Source organism: Coregonus lavaretus (genome assembly GCF_964263955.1).
Source record: "Coregonus lavaretus genome assembly, chromosome: 34".
In the NCBI taxonomy this organism is placed as follows: Eukaryota; Metazoa; Chordata; class Actinopteri; order Salmoniformes; family Salmonidae; genus Coregonus; species Coregonus lavaretus.
The window spans coordinates 34,542,294-34,563,617 of record NC_140021.1 but is presented as its reverse complement, the minus strand read 5'-3'; the positions used below and the strand labels follow the sequence as shown (position 1 = coordinate 34,563,617).

Genomic DNA, 21,324 nt, shown 5'->3' with positions numbered 1-21,324 from the left:
GCTCAGTTAATAATTCTCCAATGGTGGTGTCGCTGGGATAAGGCGTGATGAAGGCCTAGACAACAATTGGTCATAAGTCTATTTCACTACTTCCACTAGTTCCTAAATGCATTATTGGTTGTTGGTAGTCATTCCCATGCAGCAGCATGATGGCGGCTGAGATCCCATTGCATGTTCTTATGCGGCGCTCCGCAGTCCTCACACACACAAACAGACTGCTGGGTGTTCAGGTCAGAACTGGAGCCAGTCTGTCACGTTACTGACAGCTCAGATTTATTTTTAATCTTGTGGATGAGGGCTTGCCACACAGATCATGAGCCTTGTTACTGTCGGGCGGAGAGCCATTGTGCTATTACTTTGTACTCTTATACAAGATAACAACTTTGGAAAAGGTAAAACCTCGGTAATGGGAATTCAGCATGAAAGAAGGCTGAAACGACACTTAATTGTTATTCCGGCCAGCCATTATTGTTTCCCTGAATGTAGAAATTGCTTTGCTTGTGTAGATTGAAAAGCCAGGTAATTTTGCCTCATTCACATTCTTATTAACATTTGACCTTACTCAATTTGGTTTTGTCATAATGGGAATGTAGGTTAGTATGTAGAACTGAATGGGTCCCTGCAGGACGTTATGTTGATGGTATTTACCATATTTTCATTTTTGGTCAATGTCTTTATCTGTGGTTGAAAAATGTAATTATCATTGTATTAGCAAGCACATTACTTGCTGTCTGTGTGACTGCGGTCACCGAGGCAATTTTGCTGACGGCAGTCTCTCTCTCTCTCTCTCTCTCTCTCTCTCTCTCTCTCTCTCTCTCTCTCTCTCTCTGATAGGTGCCAATTACTCCACCTCTGTGGTGAAGAAGCAAGCTTCCCTGTCACTATTGATCCCCCCTCTATCCACCTTCAGTGTCAAATCTCTGTCTCCAAAGTGGAGGGAATTACCCAGGCTTTTGTATACAATCAAGACCAAGGAACAGCAGCACTACTCCAATACACAGAGCTTGACTTTTTCCCTTTTCTACAATCAAAGCTCTCTTCTTCAAGGTTATATCCTCTTTGACTTTTTTATTTTTATTTTTTGGAAAACATTGGGTCTAGAGGACAGTTGGGAGCAGGCTCTGAGGATTTTGCCATTTTCTCCTCCGCTGTGTGATTTTATTCTCTCCTGTGCTTGTTGCTTGTTGGAGGGGGCCTAAATGAGGTGGTGTGGCTCACGAAGCTTGTGGAGAGCAGGAACTCTCCTTGCTCTGCTGCTTCCCCTCTGGGAGCTGGGCTGCTGGGGGTTGATCTCCGCCTCTGGGGGCCAGAACCAGGCCCAGCACACTGCTGTAGGCCGCTGGAATCTGCTTCGCCGGCACAAACGCAGCTGGGTATGGAACCAATTCTTTGTCCTGGAGGAGTACACAGGCGAAGAACCTCTGTATGTTGGCAAGGTAAGTGTTTGGACTTAATGTGTGTTTATAAACCAGTGTGGATGAAAAACAAACAAGAGCTAGTGTTTAACCTCACCATATTTTGAGAGAACAAATTACAAGATGTAAAGAACATTTGCTCTAATTGCTTATTTATTTTGTTAAAACACATCCATATCTATTTACAGAATTGGTCAGTTAAGCAAATGTTCTCGGCAGTCCCATTCTGTGAGCTTGTGAGGCCTACCACTTCGCAGCTGAGCCGTTGTTGCTCCTAGACGTTTCCACTTCACAAACACAGCACTTACAGTTAACCGGGGCAGCTCTAGCAGGACAGAAATTTGACGAACTGACTTGTTGGAAACGTGGCATCCTATGACAATGACACGTTGAAAGTCACTGAGCTCTTCAGTACGGGCCATTCTTCTACCAATGTTTGTCTATGGAGATTGCATGGCTGTGTGCACAATTTTATACACCTCTCAGCAATGAGTGTGGCTGAAATAGTCAAATCCACTAATTGGAATGGGTGTCCACATACTTTTGTATATATAGTGTAGGAACCAAAGTGTTGGTCAGTGTTTCCTAGGGGACCCAATAATCTTTGGCTACATGAAATGCTTCTTCATGTAGCCAACATATTCATGCTTCGCCTATTCCTCTTTGATTTAGAAGATATTGTTGCACAAACAACATGCTGATTTAGGCCTACAAAATCACTGGTATCAGGCTGTATTAGCCAGCTACTTTTGCTCTCTTCGGAAAGTATTCAGACCCCTTGACTAGTTCCACAATCTAAACACAATACCCCATAATGACAAAGCGAAAACAGGTTTTTATAAATCTTTGCAAATTTTATACAAATAAAAAACAGAAATATCTTATTTACATAAGTATTCAGACCCTTTGCTATGAGACTCGAAATTGAGCTCAGGTGCATCCTGTTTCCATTGATCATCCTTGAGATGTTTCTACAACTTGATTGGAGTCCACCTGTGGTAAATTCAAATGATTGGACATGATTTGGAAAGGCACACACCTGTCTATATAAGGTTCAACAGTTGACAGTGCATGCCAGAGCAAAAACCAAGACATGAGGTCGAACGAATTGGCTGTAGAGCTCCAAGACAGGATTGTGTTGAGGCACAGATCTGGAGAAGGGTACCAAAAAATGTGGCCCAGCCAGAGCCTGGACTTGAAGCCGATCGAACATCTCTGGAGGGACCTGAAAATAGCTGTGCAGCAACACTCCCCCATCCAACCTGACAGAACTTGAGAGGATCTGCAGAGAAGAATGGGAGAAACTCCCCAAATACAGGTGTGCCAAGCTTGTAGCGGTGCTTCAACAAAGTACTGAGTAAAGGGTCTGAATACTTATGGAACTGTGATATTTCCATTTAAGTCTCTAAAAACCTGTTTTTGCTTTGTCATTATGGGGTATTGTGTGTAGATTGATGAGGGAAAAAAACAATATAATACATTTTAGAATAAGGCTGTAACGTAACAAAATGTGGAGAAAGTCAAGGGGTCTGAATACTTTCCGAAGGCACTGTATATTAGCTAGCCAGCTAACAAGCGAGTAGCATTAGCGGCTAACAGAATTTAGCTAATCCTTGCTAAGAAAAGACAAACTAGCTGTTTGCAGAACCTTATAGTGTAATTATAGAACACTTTTGGATTTATATTAAGAAGCAAAGTGGAAACAACGTCGTTGTCATCAACATTGTTGCATGTGCTGCATTGACCATGCAGACTGAACTCAAGTGTCTCGTGGTCAAGCAACAACAAATGCGCTCTTTGAGGGACAGGGGGTGGGGCTAGGTCTATTTGGAAAGCGGCATGGAGAGAGGGAGAGAGAGAGAGTGGAGAGGGATGACTCAAGTCATGCTTAAACTATAAAAATGGACATTACACACGGCATATCACATTTAACAAACCAAACATTCAAATACCGTTATAGGAGGTAAAATACAAACATCAATACCGGTAAATAGTAAAATACGGTATACCGCCCAGCCCTACCTGGTATCCCTCCCAAACCTCAACCTTTCACCCCCTCGCATGGTTGACCAATCAGATCTGTTGATTCCTAGAGGCGATTTATGTTTCCCAGGATCAAAAGGGTGTCCTTTAAAATCAACGTTGTCATTTAAAAAAAATATATTTTAGTCATTTTAGCAGACACTCTTATCCAGAGCGACTTACAGTTAGTGAGTGCATACATTTTCATACTTTTTTCATACTGGCCCCCCGTGGGAAACGAACCCACAACCCTGGCGTTGCAAGCGCCATGCTCTACCAACTGAGCTACACGGGGTCATGACACTGTGTCTGACATGGCAGGAAGTTCTGACCTCGTGGCTGAGCGTGAGAGACACGCTAGTCCTCCAAGGCATGTCATGAAGAAGAACTTACTGGCTCAATCCCAATACCCCCCCCCTCCCCTTTGCCTTCCCACTTAGCCATCCCACTCCGTTTTGCGCAATCCCGTGAGCCACATTGAGTCGGAGTGGTGTTCCAATTCAACTTTGAGCGAGGGGTAGTGCTTTTTCAGCCCTCTAGTTGGCCCTCCAAATGAAGTGAATCGACATGCAGACTTCCTATCGCGTGGTTATCAAAACTCCCATAAAGCTCTGCGACCCCTAGGCTCTCAAGTTGCTTCAGGAAGATAGCTGACAAAAATACTAGGATAGAGGCAAATGTAAGGAATTATAACTTCATAACGAATCATGCAAAAAATGAAGTGAAGAGGAATATATTAGCTAATGTAGAGAAAAACTATAATGAATATTTTTTGGTCATAAAGTTAATTTACAAAAATCTATATTTTAAAAGCTATCTGACTAGCTAACATTAGCCAACTACCTATACATGAAGCTTGCTATATGGGCGTATACATACATTTTGTATGAATTGTTATTCATCTTGTTTAATGTTGTAGGGACTCCTGAGCAAACCAGCAAACCAGGCTGTCATCTTGTTAAACCCAGTTGATGTAAAGACTAGCTAAGCTAGCTAAAGCATTTACTGCAAATTGAATGTACAATTTTGTAAGCTTGTCTTGCTGTTCATAAAAAAAATATTTCAAAGTCAATCACTTGTCATTGTTCTTTATTGTAGTACTGCTACCTAACAGTGTTCCGTACACATTTTGCATAACAGCGGCATTCAAACAAGACTGCAATGAAAACTAATGGGACTGTAGCGACTGTTTTGGCATCAAAATCCGGGGTGTAAGCTACGTTTGTATTCAAGCTCTGATTGATATGGTAATGGACCAATAGTATTTGAGAAAATATGAAAAAACTGACTCCTCTGACGTGACACGTCACGACGTAACGTACGGCACGCATTATGAAACTCATTGTGTGCCGTACAGCGTCTTTCCACTGGGGTAGCGCTTCTCTCGCAAAAACATGCTTATCCATATACTTATAAGAAACCTTCATTACTCATGATTTTTGTTTAAATGAGTATTCGTATTAATATTATTATGGCTAATATTAAACTCATTTTCTTGGGCTCTTTCCCTTTCCAAACATTTCCTGTCATAATACAATTACATTTGTTTATTTTTATAAATAAAGTTCCCTATTTTGTGTAACTCACATATTTAAAGGTATTTATTTATTTATTAAGACATTATCAATGGTGAGTGTAAAGTGAATTACTTGTGAGTTCATCAATAGATAATTCAATCAATAGTTAATTTTTCGCATCATCACTGCGAGCTATCATGACTCTCAAAAGCCGTGACAGCCGCAGTTTACTTGTGAAGATAACGTTAGTGCCTCCCTAAAACCCCTATTCAAATTCAACACAAACCTTCAAATAGGTTGTAATGAGACATAGAAACTCTCTATAGTGTTTACTGACATTTTAGAGGCGATAAGTTGGACAAATCAGGTGAAAAAGCATTCCCCACACAACATATCTTCGCCTTTCACAATCGCTAAGTAGCCTTCGCTTCCCCCTCCGCCATATTTTAAAAGACCCGGCGGAGCTCCATTGCCTTCTTCAATCATGCAGAGACGGTCAGTGTGGAGGTCTCATCGTTGATTTTGCTGGAAAGGGGAGAAATTGTGCTTTACAACGGTATTAATGTTACAGTTGACCTGGAAATATTCAAATGTTTTGGAGCTAAAATAAGGTCAAGTGTACGGAACACTGTGATGTACAGAACACCGTTAGGTAGCAGTAACGTAACATTAACATTAGAGATTGAAGATATTTGCCAATGCAGGTAATGTAGCAGTAACTCTTTTCTTACTTATTGTGTAGTGGAGAATAAAAATACCTGTATACTATGGATGTGTAGCTATGTAACGATCTGTGTATGGACCATAAAAAGTTTTGTATAAATATTAGTTCAGAACAGTGGTTTTAATGGTTATAGCTACAATGTTTACACTGGGAATGACTGAGTGAAGGAAATGTGACTATTACATGTCAAACTGCTATGAAATGAAAGTTCTGATTCAGTAGCCTACTACTCCACATTGAACCACAGCCAGGGGATGGGTACATTACGTGCACATTGTTGTTCTGCTGTTCTCATTTGTTGCTCAAATGGTAAGTACGTATTTGTTGCATGAAAAATATAAGAAAGGCTATTACTGCCACCAGTACAGGCATTGTGAAAAATACAAGGCTTCTCGTTGATGAATTGCGTGGTATCTGTTGGCAGTTTTTGATGTGTGTGAGTGATAGGCATGAGCTTCCAGACAAGCTAAATTACTTCTATGCTTGCTTCGAGGCAAGCAACACTGAAGCATATATGAGAGCATCAGCTGTTCCGGACGACTGTGTAATCATGCTCTCCGTAGCCGGTGTGAGTAAGACCTTTAAACAGGTCAACATTCACAAGGCCACAGGGCCAGACAGATTACCAGGAAGTGTCTTCACTGACATTTTCAACCTGTCACTGACTGAGTCTGTAATACCAACATGTTTCAAGCAGACTACCATATTCCCTTTGCCCAAGAACACTAAGTTAACCTGCCTAAATGACTACCGACCCGTAGCACTCACATCTGTAGCCATGAAGTGCTTTGAAAGGCTGGTCATGGCTCACATCAACACCGTTATCCCAGAAACCCTAGACCCACTCCAATTTGCATACCACCCCAACAGATCCACAGATGGTGCAATCTCTTTTGCACTCCACACTGCCCTTTCCCACCTGAACAAAAGGAACACCTACGTGAGAATGCTGTTCATTGACTACAGCTCAGCGTTCAACACCATAGTGCGCTCAAAGCTCATCACTAAGCTAAGGACCCTGGGACTAAACACCTCCCTCTGCAACTGGATCCTGGACATCCTGACGGGCCGCCCCCAGGTGGTAAGGGTAGGTAACAACACATCTGCCACGCTGATCCTCAACACGGGGACCCCTCAGGGGTGCGTGCTCAGTCCCCTCCTGTACTCCCTGTACACCCATGACTGCATGGCCAGGCACGACTCCAACACCATCATTAAGTTTGCCGACGACACAACAGTGGTAGGTCTGATCACAGACAACGATGAGACAGCCTATAGGGAGGAGGTCAGAGACCTTGCCGTGTGGTGCCAGGATAACAACCTCTCCCTCACCGTGATCAAGACAAAGGAGATGATTGTGGACAACAGGAAAAGAAGGACCGAGCACGCCCCCATTCTCATCGACGGGGCTGTAGTGTAGCAGGTTGAGAGCTTCAAGTTCCTTGGTGTCCACATCACCAACAAACTATCATGGTCCAATCACACCAAGACAGTCGTGAAGAGGGCACGACAAAAACCTATTCCCCCTCAGAGGTCTGAAAAGATTTGGCATGGGTCTTCAGATCCTCAAAATGTTCTACAGCTGCACCAACGAGAGCATCCTGACTGGTTGCATCACTGCCTGGTATGGCAACTGCTCGGTCTCCGACCGCAAGGCACTACAGAGGGTAGTGCATACGGCCCAGTACATCACTGGGGCCAAGCTTCCTGCCATCCAGGACCTCTATACCAGGCGGTGTCAGTGGAAGGCCTTAAAAATGGTCAAAGACTCCAGCCACCCTAGTCATAGACTGTTCTCTCTGCTAACGCACGGCAAGCGGTACCGGAGAGCCAAGTCTAGGTCCAAAAGCTTTCTTAACAGCTTCTACCCCCAAGCCATGAGACTCGTGAACCGCTAATCAAATGGCTACCCGAACTATTTGCATTGTTCCCCCCACCCCCTCTTTTACGCTGCTTCTACTCTCTGTTTATTATCTGTGCATAGTCACTTTAACTCTACCTACATGTACATATTACCTCAATTACCTCGACTAGCCGGTGCCCCCGCACATTGACTCTGTACCGGTACCCCTTGTATATAGCCTTGCTACTGTTATTTTACTGCTGCCCTTTATTTATATGTTATTTTAATTTTCTATTTATCAATTTTTTACTTAACACTTATTTTTCTTAAAACTGCATTGTTGGTTAAGACTTGTACCACTAGTTACTCCGTTTTCGAGTGCCACTCCCCCACCGAGGGATTTTGATTGATTGTTGGAGTTGCATTTTATAAGTCTATATGTGAATTGACCAAGTTAATGACTGCGATTAACCCAAAATAATGTAGTGTGATTTCTTGATCATCATCATTTTCGACACTTCTGTACCCGCAATTCTTGAGTAAGAAAATGTCTACACTTGTAGGCTGTTGGTTATTACACAGTAAGTCAGTCTTTATAATGACGTTTACTGAGTCAATAGTGCCACTGTGCTAGCCATGATAGCCATAATTTGACATCTGTGTGCAAACAATCTGAAAGACCCCCCTAGTGGGATTCGGTCATTTTTCTAAGCAGAAACAGGATGATATATGATATAATGAGAGGGAAATGGAAAGTCATCACTTTGGCTTGGCTGATTCCGCTGCCACTGCATCTGCAGCCCTGCCTGGCTTTAATGCATTCTGTCAGATTGTGAAATTCAGAACCAAATTTCTCATTATGCCTTGGCACTATGCCTGGGGTAAGTGCACTGGCCTGGAATCAGCTGCAGTCACAGCATGCCGGTGAAAACATACATTAAAACACTCAAAACTACACAGCGTCAACTGCAAATTGGTGACACGCATATTTAAGCAACTTGGAATGGCGTCGTCGGAGTAGTGCTTACGCTTAACAGACACTCGGCGGTAAACATTACGTAATTGAGTGGTGATTATCGTGTTGTGCACAGGGTGATCGAGTGACAAAATATTTGCACTACCAGTGTGGAGTCTGGGCTGAATTAGTGATCTAAGTAGGCATGCGATTCAGTATCACTTTTATGCCTAATTAGTTGAGTCAACTTTCATGTCTAAGCTTTAGTTTTGTGTCTCAGTTGCACTTCCCTGAATGTGTACAGAACTCATAATTTTAAAGCCATTTTACAAACTTTGAAAAACGTACCCTGTGTTATACTGACTTTGTTGATGAGAGCCTACCACGGCAGTGTCCTCCATTCCCTAAGGTCTTTTTCAGTGGCTGTTTCAGTGGCTACAGTGCTTTTCCTATCAACTCTCAGGGCAGGCAGAGCGCTCGCTCACATCAAATCAAATCAAATGGACTGTTGTAGTGCACAACAGACAGGACCCTTGTGCTGCAGCTCACTTATTTTTAGAGCCCGCTTCCAAAAACAGAAAGCCTGAATAACCATCTGTCACGATCGTCTACCAATGAGGAGGACCAAGGCGCAGCGTTGAATGCGAGCATTTTATTTTATCAAGATGATCACACGATCAAAATAACAAAAACGAAACGTGACGTCCCTGGTTACATAAATCAACAAACACGGAACAAGAAACCACAACACAAAGTGAAAAGACCGATAGTTAAATATGGCTCCCAATCAGAGACAACCAGCTGACACTCGTTGCCTCTGATTGGGAGTCACTCAGGCCAACATAGATATACCAACATAGACTTACACACCCTGGCTCAACATAACATAGTCCCCAGAGCCAGGGCGTGACAGTACCCCCCCCCAAAGGCGCGGACTCCGACCGCGCCAAACAACCACAACAGGGGAGGGACCGGGTGGGCACTCCGCCTCGGCGGCGGATCCGGCTCCGGACATGACCCAGGCACGGGTTGTGCTGGACTGACGACGCGCACCCCTGGCTTGGTGCGTGGAGGAGGAACGGGCCTTACCAGGCTGACGACGCGCACCACCGACTTGGTGCGGAGAGCAGGAACGGGCCGGACAGGGCTGACGAAACGCACCACAGACTTGGTGCGGGGAGCAGGAATGAGCCGGACCGGGCTGACGACGCGCACCACTGACTTGGTGCGGGGAGCTTGGATGGGCCGGACTGGGCTGGCGACGCGCACCACCGACTTGGTGCGGAGAGCAGGAACGGGCCGGACAGGGCTGACGAAACGCACCACAGACTTGGTGCGGGGAGCAGGAATGGGCCGGACTGGGCTGGCGACGCGCACCACAGACTTGGTGCGGAGAACAGGAACGGGCCGGACAGGGCTGGTGACGCGCACCACCGACTTGGTGCGGGGAGCAGGAATGAGCCGGACCGGGCTGACGACGCGCACCACTGACTTGGTGCAGGGGGCTTGGATGGGCCGGACTGGGCTGGTGACGCGCACCACAGACTTGGTGGGAGTGGCAGGAACAGGCCGGCCAGTACTGGGAACACACACCACTGGCCCTACGTGGGGATCAGGAACAGGCCGGACCGGACTGGCAACACACGCCAGTACCTCTCGCCGTGCCTCTACAACCTCCCTCCCCCTGGTGACCAGTGACTCCCGTAACCTGGCGGCCTACTCTGCCAACCCGCTGGACCGCTCTATCGCGGCCTCCTGCTGCCCCGACGTCGTGAGCCCCCCCCTAAAAATTTTCTGGGGGTCTCTCCTCCCCGTGGGCCAGGCCTCCATCGTTCTCGCCAGACTCTCACCCCACTGCTCCAAAGTCCAACCTCTCTCCTCTTCTCTTGGCTTGGCCCAGTCGAGACTCCTACTCCACTGCTCCCAAGTCCACCCTCTCTGCTCCTCACTAGGCTGCTTGGTCCAGTTCTGGTGGTTTCTTCTGTCACGATCGTCTACCAATGAGGAGGACCAAGGCGCAGCGTTGAATGCGAGCATTTTATTTTATCAAGATGATCACACGATCAAAATAACAAAAACGAAACGTGACGTCCCTGGTTACATAAATCAACAAACACGGAACAAGAAACCACAACACAAAGTGAAAAGACCGATAGTTAAATATGGCTCCCAATCAGAGACAACCAGCTGACACTCGTTGCCTCTGATTGGGAGTCACTCAGGCCAACATAGATATACCAACATAGACTTACACACCCTGGCTCAACATAACATAGTCCCCAGAGCCAGGGCGTGACACCATCCAATTAATAGATAGACTTATTTCCCTTTTCTTCCTTTAATGGCTGCTTTCAGGGCAGTATTATGCATGCTCTGCCAAATACACAACTATGGGCCTTTGTCAATGTGAATAGAGAAGCACAAGTAGAAGCAGGAGATCGGAAAACATATGTGGATGAGCAGCTGGAAAGTTGAGCTTAAAGTAGACTTGGACTGAGTTCACTACTAAGCAAAGTACACATCATTTTGTACTAACTCTATCAACAGGTAGTCTGTAACTTGAAAACAAGTGGATCTGCAGCTTGGGTTTTACTGATCACCATTTACATTTGACATTTTAGTCATTTAGCAGACACTCTTATCCAGAGCGACTTACAGTTAGTGAGTGTATACATTTTTATTTTTCATACTGGCCCCCCGTGGGAATCAAACCCACAACCCTGGCGTTGCAAACACCATGCTCTACCAACTGAGCTACATCCCTGCCGGCCATTCCCTCCCCTACCCTGGACGACGCTGGGCCAATTGTGCGCCGCCCCGTGGGTCTCCCGGTCGCGGCCGGCTACGACAGAGCCTGGATTTGAACCAGGATCTCTAGTGGCACAGCTAGCACTGCGATGCAGTGCCTTAGACCACTGCGCCACCAGTTGCAATATGTTTTCCACCTTTTAGTTCTTAGCTGAAGCATTCCTAGACTGGTGGCAAACATACTCTGCAAAAAGCCTATAACGACAGTCATTACATTTTGAAGATAACACACACACACACGCAATCACACACACACACACAATCACACACACAGACACACACACAGGAACATGTGTCAGGGAAATGAAGATCAGCCCTGTGGATGATGATATGAGATCAGACAGATCATGGAGCCACGCTAGCTCCCTCATTAGCATTCTGTTAGAGGTTCCTATTCAAATGGATTAGAGTCATACAGCCTGGCATGCTACAGTGTGCCTCCACTGAGGGGTCAGTCCCAATCGTATCTACTCACTCTCTCCACTCACTTACCACAAACCCATGAGATGGTGCCATACTGTATGGCTGCCGTCTTGAGAGTTCCAACCCAACTTTGCTATTTTGTGATTATTTTGGCGTTTATCTTTTTTTTGTTGTTGCATGAAATGTATCCGATGTCATTTCTTATGATCAACAACAACTTTTGAACATCAGATCAGCAGTTACTAACCTCAATTTCGGCTTCAACTTCGACTGATCCGCCCTGGGCTCTTTATGTACCTCCGATCCAATCTACGTGCTACCTAAGAGGAAACACCGGCGACAAAGAGGCAATAGATCGGGTGTCCTGTGTCCTGCGACTAAGGCGAAGGGAAAAATGGCCACCACTTCCCTCCATTCTATTGGCCAATAAGATGGATGACCTCCGGCACTCTTGTAACTGCAATATTATCCGGGTTTTTTTTTTAACATTGCTTTCGGGCAAGATACCCCACATGGCTATCCAACTCGACGGATTCTCTATTCTTCAAGCGGACATGTCATTGGATTCAGAGAAATCCAGAGGGGGAGGGTTATGTCTCTTCCTCAACAACAGATGGTGTGCAGACTCTAGTGCAGTGGAAGTCTTGACCCATTGTTCACTCGTCTTGGAATACCTGATGGTCAAATTCTTCTACCTCCCGAGAGAGTTTATCTGTTATCATGACTGCTGTATATATTCCACCTCAGGACAACAATAACAAGCTGACACTTAGCTAACTGTATGAGGCTATAAAAAAGCAGGAAACCATGCACCCGGAGGCTGCTTTTCTTGTTACCGGTTATTTTAATTTCCGCGTCACTAAGACACGTGATGCCCAACTTCTATCAACACATCTCCTAGGCCACTGTTACTCAACACACAAGCAAGCATACAAGGCCATCCCTCGTCCCTCCTTCGGCAAATCAGATCATGTCTCTATACTCCTGCTTCCTGTTAACAAACAGAAGCTCAAACAGCAAGTACCCGTTATGCGCTCCGTAGAGAAATGGTCCTCCAAATTGGAGGCAACAGTATAATGCAGGACTGCTTTGCTAGCGCTGACTGGAATATGTTGTGTGACTCCGCCGATAGCATCGACGACCTAACCACCACTGTCTCGGGCGTCATCAGGAAATGCATCATCAACGTTGTCCCCACAGTAAAGGTTTCCTGCTTCCCCAATCAAAAGCCCTGGATTAACAACGAGGAACGTGCTAAGCTAAAGGACAGAGCTACCGCACACAGGACTATCGCAGCCAACCCCAAAGCCACGGCTGAGGACACGAACAAGTACAAGAAGTCCCGCTACGACCTCCGCAGAGCCATCAAACAAGCAAAAGGACAATATAGGAACATGGTGGAATCTTATTACACCGGCTCCAATGCTCAATGCACATGTTCTCAGAGCATGCTCAGACCAGTTGGCAGGCATCTTCACTGTCATTTTCAACCTCTTCTTGTCCCAGTGTAATCCCCACATCTCAAGCTGACCACCATCATTCCTGTTCCCAAGAACTCTAAGGCTACCTTCCATAATGACTACCACCCTTTAGCACTAACATCTGTAATCATGAAGTGCTTTGAAAGGCTGGTAATGGCACATATCACCTCCATCATCCCAGACACCCTAGACCAAGGATCTCCAACATTTTCTAGGATGAGAGCTATTTTTTAAAAATGAAAGCGAGTTACAATTTTCTTTCTAGCTTTCTTCTCCTCTCCCATGCAACTCTTCCCTAGGTCCTTAGTATACAAGAGAAAGTAGTGCACTGTTTTCTGTAATATACCTGGGGGAAAAATGGTTAATAAAAAAACTACGTGATTTTTCCCTCAAATTATGTTGTATATTTTCCCAAATTTAGTTTTGTCCGTTTTATTTTTCCTGGTTTTAGAATTTTTTTGGGAGTTTTCAATCTCAAAATTACAATTGTTCATAGAGAAACAACGAAATTGGATGTTCTGAGTCGATGTCAATGCTTATATCACATTAGAATACAATTTTTTGGGGGTCTGGAAGAAAACTAACACATTTATATATTTTTTTGTGTAATTCCGGTCTAGCGATGGTTCTGTACTGCTGCTGCTCATTTTATGGCAAAGTTTGCAAATAACCAAAAATAGATACAAATGATATACAGTGGGGAAAAAAAAGTATTTAGTCAGCCACCAATTGTGCAAGTTCTCCCACTTAAAAAGATGAGAGAGGCCTGTAATTTTCATCATAGGTACACGTCAACTATGACAGACAAATTGAGAGAGAAAAAAATCAAGAAAATCACATTGTAGGATTTTTAATGAATTTATTTGCAAATTATGGTGGAAAAAAAGTTTTTGGTCACCTACAAACAAGCAAGATTTCTGGCTCTCACAGACCTGTAACTTCTTCTTTAAGAGGCTCCTCTGTCCTCCACGCGTTACCTGTATTAATGGCACCTGTTTGAACTTGTTATCAGTATAAAAGACAACTGTCCACAACCTCAAACAGTCACACTCCAAACTCCACTATGGCCAAGACCAAAGAGCTGTCAAAGGACACCAGAAACAAAATTGTAGACCTGCACCAGGCTGGGAAGACTGAATCTGCAATAGGTAAGCAGCTTGAATTGAAGAAATCAACAGTGGGAGCAATTATTAGGAAATGGAAGACATACAAGACCACTGATAATCTCCCTCGATCTGGGGCTCCACGCAAGATTTCACCCCGTGGGGTCAAAATGATCACAAGAACGGTGAGCAAAAATCCCAGAACCACACGGGGGACCTAGTGAATGACCTGCAGAGAGCTGGGACCAAAGTAACAAAGCCTACCATCAGTAACACACTACGCCGCCAGGGACTCAAATCCTGCAGTGCCAGACGTGTCCCCCTGCTTAAGCCAGTACATGTCCAGGCCCGTCTGAAGTTTGCTAGAGTGCATTTGGATGATCCAGAAGAGGATTGGGAGAATGTCATATGGTCAGATGAAACCAAAATATAACTTTTTGGTAAAAACTCAACTCGTCGTGTTTGGAGGACAAAGAATGCTGAGTTGCATCCAAAGAACACCATACCTACTGTGAAGCATGGGGGTGGAAACATCATGCTTTGGGGCTGTTTTTCTGCAAAGGGACCAGGACGACTGATACGTGTAAAGGAAAGAATGAATGGGGTCATGTATCGTGAGATTTTGAGTGAAAACCTCCTTCCATCAGCAAGGGCATTGCCAAGATGAAACGTGGCTGGGTCTTTCAGCATGACAATGATCCCAAACACACCGCCCGGGCAACGAAGGAGTGGCTTCGTAAGAAGCATTTCAAGGTCCTGGAGTGGCCTAGCCAGTCTCCAGATCTCAACCCCATAGAAAATCTTTGGAGGGAGTTGAAAGTCTGTGTTGCCCAGTGACAGCCCCAAAACATCACTGCTCTAGAGGAGATCTGTATGGAGGAATGGGCTAAAATACCAGCAACAGTGTGTGAAAACCTTGTGAAGACTTACAGAAAACGTTTGACCTGTGTCATTACCAACAAAGGGTATATAACAAAGTATTGAGAAACTTTTGTTATTGACCAAATACTTATTTTCCACCATAATTTGTAAATAAAATCATAAAAAATCCTACAATGTGATTTTCTGGATATTTTTTTCTCAATTTGTCTGTCATAGTTGACGTGTACCTATGATGAAAATTACAGGCCTCTCTCATCTTTTTAAGTGGGAGAACTTGCACAATTGGTGGCTGACTAAATACTTTTTCCCCCACTGTACCTACTTATGATATACTTCTGCCATGTAAGCCTACTTTGCAGTTAACATTTAATTAAGAAGATTTTGGGGAAAGTATTTATTTCAAACCACAAGACGGTTATCACATCAACTGGCTACTAGTGATAGGCATTCCGAGTGTTTTCTGTGAGCCGGTTACATTTGGCTCCGTTCACCTAAAAGAGCCGTTAATTCGGCTGTCAGAAACGGCGACAGTGAAATGCGGTAGGCGAAGTCACACGCAGGACACGGAGCTACTGGAAATCGTACTTTAATAAAAGTTGCCAGTGAAATGAACAGTCTCCAAACAACGGAGAAAACTAACAACCGGTACACTGTCGATGACACAAAACAATAACACACAACACACAATGCACGACAGAGGGTTAAATAGGGAATACAATACAACATAATGGGGAACAGGTGTACACAATCAGACACAAGAAGTCAAACACCGAAACATAGATCGGTGGCAGCTAGTACTCCGGGGACGACGAACGCCGAAGCCTGCCCGAGCAGGGAGGAGGAGCAGCCTCGGCTGAATCCGTGACAGTACCCCCCCTTGACGCGCGGCTCCAGCCGTGCGCCGACCCCGGCCTCGGGGACGGCCAGGAGGACGCGGAGCAGGGCGAGTCGGATGACTCCGGTGGAAGTCCCTCAACAAGGAGGGATCTAGAATGTCCCTCCTGGGGACCCAGCACCGTTCCTCCGGACCGTACCCCTCCCACTCCACGAGATACTGCAGGCCCCCCGTCCGACGCTTCGAATCCAAGATGGACTGGACTGAGTACACCGGAGCCCCCTCGATGTCCAGCGGGAGCGGAGGAGCCTCTCGTACCTCATTCTCCTGGAGTGGACCAGCTACCACCGGCCTGAGTAGAGACACATGGAACGAGGGGTTAATGCGATAATACCTGGGCAGTTGTAACCTATAACATACCTCGTTCAATCTCCTCAGGACTTTAAAGGGCCCCACAAACCGCCGACCCAGCTTCCGGCAGGGCAGGCGAAGTGGCATGTTTCGGGTCGAGAGCCAGACCCGGTCTCCTGGTGCATACACCGGAGCCTCACTGCGGTGGCGATCGGCGCTCGCCTTTTGCCGCCTGATGGCACGCTGCAAATGAACGTGCACAGCATTCCACGTCTCCTCCGAGCACCGAAACCACTCGTCCACCGCAGGGGCCTCGATCTGGCTCTGATGCCAAGGTGCCAGAACCGGCTGGTAACCTAACACACACTGGAAAGGTGTCAGGTTAGTAGATGAATGACGGAGGGAGTTCTGGGCTATCTCTGCCCAGGGAATATATCCCGACCACTCCCCCTGCCGGTCCTGGCAATATGACCTCAGAAACCTACCCACATCCTGGTTAACTCTCTCCACCTGCCCATTACTTTCGGGGTGAAAACCTGAGGTAAGGCTAATCGAGACCCCCAGACGTTCCATAAATGCCCTCCAGACCCTAGAGGTGAACTGGGGACCCCGATCAGACACTATCCTCAGGCACCCCATAGTGCCGGAAGACGTGTGTAAACAGGGCCTCAGCAGTTTGTAGGGCAGTAGGGAGACCTGGCAGGGGAATGAGGCGGCAGGCCTTAGAAAACCGATCCACAACGACCAATATCGTAGTGTTTCCCTGAGAGGGGGGAAGGTCCGTCACAAAATCCACCGATATGTGAGACCACGGCCGTTGTGGAACGGGTAGGGGTTGTAACTTCCCCCTGGGCAGATGTCCAGGCGCCTTACACTGGGCGCACACCGAGCAGGAGGAAACATAAACCCTCACGTCCTTGGCTAAGGTTGGCCACCAGTATTTCTCACTAAGGCAGTGCACTGTCCGACCAATACCTGGATGACCAGAGGAGGGTGGCGTGTGAGCCCAGTATATCAACCGGTCGCGAACCTCGAGCGGCACGTACCTCCAACCCTCTGGACACTGTGGAGGAGTAGGGTCGGAACTTAACGCCCGCTCGATTTCCGCATCCACCTCCCACACCACCGGTGCCACTAAACACGACTCCGGGAGTATGGGAGTGGGCTCAATGGACCTCTCCTCGGTGTCATATAGTCGGGACAGGGCATCTGCCTTAGCGTTCTGGGACCCTGGTATATATGTGAGCTTAAATACAAAGCGGGAAAGGAACATCGACCACCTTGCCTGGCGAGGATTCAACCTCCTCGCTGCCCGGATGTACTCCAGGTTACGATGGTCAGTCAGAATGAGAAAAGGGTGTTTAGCCCCCTCAAACCAATGTCTCCACACCTTCAGGGCTTGAACCACAGCCAGCAGCTCCCTATCCCCCACGTCATAATTGCGCTCCGCCGGACTGAGCTTCTTAGAATAGAAAGCACAGGGGCGGAGTTTAGGTGGCGTACCCGAGCGCTGAGACAGCACAGCGCCGATCCCAGCCTCGGAAGCGTCCACCTCCACCTGGAATGCCAAAGAGGGATCCGGATGCGCCAGCACCGGAGCCGAGGTAAACAGGTCCTTCAAGCGTTTAAACGCCATATCAGCCTCAGCTGACCACTGCAGGCGCACCGGACCACCCTTTAGCAGAGAGGTAATGGGAGCCGCTACCTGTCCAAAGCCCAGGATTAACCTCCGGTAGTAATTGGCAAAACCCAAGAAACGCTGCACTTCCTTTACTGTGGTCGGGGTCTGTCAATTATGCAGCGGCAGAAACGCGGTCAACCTCCATCTCTACCCCTGACGCGGACAACCGATGTCCCAGGAAGGAGATGGACTCCTGAAAAAACAGACATTTCTCCGCCTTCGCATACAGGTCATGTTCCAACAGTCTACCAAGCACTCGACGCACCAGGGACACATGCTTGGCTCGTGTAGCGGAATATATTAGGAAGTCATCAATATATACCACAACACCCTGTCCATGCAAGTCCCGAAAAATCTCGTCCACAAATGATTGGAAGACTGAAGGAGCATTCATTAACCCGTATGGCATGACGAGGTACTCATAGTGACACGAGGTGGTACTAAATGCTGTCTTCCACTCATCTCCCTCCCTAATGCGCACCAGATTGTACGCGCTCCTGAGATCTAATTTTGTGAAGAATCGCGCCCAGTGTAATGACTCCGTCATGCTAGCAATCAGAGGAAGAGGGTAGCTGTATTTGATGGTGATCTGATTTAGACCACGGTAATTAATACACGGGCGTAAACCCCCATCCTTCTTCTTCACAAAAAAGAAACTCGAGGAAGCAGGGGAAGTAGACGGCCGTATGTAACTCTGTCTCAAAGATTCGGTGACGTAGGTTTCCATAGCGGCCGTCTCCTCCTGAGATAGAGGGTACACGTGACTACGTGGAAGCGCAGCGCCTACCTGGAGGTCTATCGCACAATCCCCCTGTCGATGAGGTGGTAATTGAGTCGCCTTCCTCTTACTGAAGGCGAGAGCCAAATCGGCGTACTCAGGTGGAATATGCAAGGCGGGAACTTGGTTCGGGCTTTCCACCGTCGTTGCCCCTACGGAAACGCCTAAACACCGCCCAGTACACTGATCAGACCATCCCTGGAGAGCTCTCTGCTGCCATGAAATGTTGGGGTCATGAGCGGTTAACCAGGGAAGCCCCAACACCATGGGAAACGCAGGAGAATCAATCAAATACAACCGTACTATCTCCTCATGACCCTCCTGCGTTCTCATCCGGAGAGGCGCCGTGACCTCCCTGATCAACTCAGACCCCAACGGGCGGCTATCTAGGGCATGAATGGGGAAGGGCACATCAACAGGCACGATAGGATTCCCTAACTTATAGGTGAACTGACGATCAATGAAATTCCCAGCTGCGCCTGAATCGACTAGCGCCTTATGCTGGGAGTGAGGAGAAACCTCGGGAAACACCACTTTAATACACATATGATCAGCAGAGAGCCCTGGGTGAGTTGAGTGCCTACTCACCGGGAAAGACTCATCAGTGCGTCGCCCACTGCCTCGATTCCTAGGAGACCTTCCCCAGCACCAACCAGCAGTGTGTCCTCTGCGGCCACAGTTGGTGCAGGGGACAGCCTTCCTCCTGGTCTCCCTACTAGACTCCCTAGCACCAGCACCCCCGAGCTCCATAGGGGTCGGCTCGGAAGTGCTGGGGGATGGAATGGACGGCCCCGAATACGGACGTCCGCGGGTAGCCAACAGGGTATCCAGGCAAATCGACATGTCCACCAGTTGGTCAAAGCTGAGGTTGGTGTCCCTGCAGGCTAATTCCCGACGCACGTCCTCCCTCAGGCTGCATCTGAAGTGGTTGATGAGGGCCCTCTTATTCCATCCCGTGTTGGCGGCTAGCGTCTGGAAGTCCAGCGAGAACTCCTGCGCGCTCCTCCTCCCCGTCTAAGGTGGAATAGACGCTCACCCGCCGCTTTACCCTCTGGGGGATGATCGAATACTGCCCGGAAGCGGCGGGTGAACTCCGCATAGTGACCGTAGCTGCGTCTATCCCACCCCCTTCGATGTTGGCCCACTCCAGCGCCTTGCCGGACAGACAGGAGATGAGGGCGGACACGCTCTCGTATCCCGAGGGCGGCGGGTGAATGGTGGCGAGGTAGAGTTCCACCTGGAGTAGGAACCCCTGACACCCGGCCGCGGTGCCATCATAAGCCCTCGGGAGCGAGAGCCGAATTCCACTGGACTCCGGAGATGGACTGCTGGGTATGGCTGATGGTGGTTGCATCGTAGGAGGAGGTGTGGGCAAACCTCCCCTCTCCCATTGCCTCAAAGTGTCCATCACTTCATGCATGGTGGTACCCAGGTGCTGGATCCTGGCCTCTTGGAGGATTATGCGCTCCTCCAGTGATCCCCTAGGCACAACCGATCCTGCTGACTCCATGGTGGTGTGTTATTCTGTCAGAAATAGCGACAGTGAAATGCGATAGGCGAAGTCACACGCAGGATACGGAGCTACTAGAAATCGTACTTTAATAAAAGTCGCCAGTGAAATGAACAGTCTCCAAACAACGGAGAAAACTAACAACCGGTACACTGTCGATGACACAAAACAATAACACACAACACACAATGCACGACAGAGGGTTAAATAGGGAATACAATACAACATAATGGGGAACAGGTGTACACAATCAGACACAAGAAAGTCAAACACCGAAACATAGATCGGTGGCAGCTAGTACTCCGGGGACGACGAATGCCGAAGCCTGCCCGAGCAGCCTCGGCTGAATCCGTGACATCGGCTCCCAAACGGCTCTTTGTTCAGTAATGCTTAGAAATTGACCTAAAACCATGAACAAATTGTCAAGCTCTAGTTTAAAGCCTAAAATGTTGCCTACCATTATGTCAGATCATGAAATTTGAGTTCAAATAATGTTTTTCCTTAAAAATGAGCGTGGACCAGAATGAGGCTCTCTCCTCACTATATGGTTCCTGTACTGAGGAATTACCATCTACAGAGAATGTTTTTTATAATTTATCTGCAGATAGTCACTGTCTGGAGCTCAAAAAAGAATAGTAAAGTATGCAAATCATGGAGCCAAAAGAACGTCTCTTTCACATATGCGATTCGCTTCCCGACGATGACCAAAAAGAGCCCTTCAGAAAGAGCTGTTCTGTCATGAGCCTCTCACTCCACCGGGTTACCACCTTAATTTTCTTCCACTCTGCTCACCACTCTCTCTACTCAGCCTAACTAGCTCCACCTGTCCCTGCTCTGCTCTGCTCTAATTACTCTGCCAGCTGCGCTGCATTACTCACTACCTCTCCCAGTATTTAAGGCCCTGTCTTTCAGCTCTCCGGTGTCAGATCGTCTGCAAAGCTCACACCCGGAACCTGTTTGCTCGCGCTTCTGGCTCACCCTGGTTTTGTGACCCCG

General features: G+C 47.2%; 1 protein-coding gene across 1 annotated transcript in view; it reads left to right on the top strand.

Annotated features, from left to right (window-relative positions):
- Positions 1–1,199: 1,199 nt before the first annotated feature.
- The window catches only part of LOC311108925 (cadherin-7-like), a gene marked incomplete at both ends in the record, with an annotated part of 155,198 nt that continues 135,073 nt past the window's right edge, over positions 1,200–21,324 (top strand). Inside the window, one exon of the mRNA XM_084151703.1 lies at positions 1,200–1,436. Coding sequence (XP_084007829.1) covers positions 1,200–1,436 — 237 coding nt within the window. The remainder of the gene's footprint in view (positions 1,437–21,324) is intronic.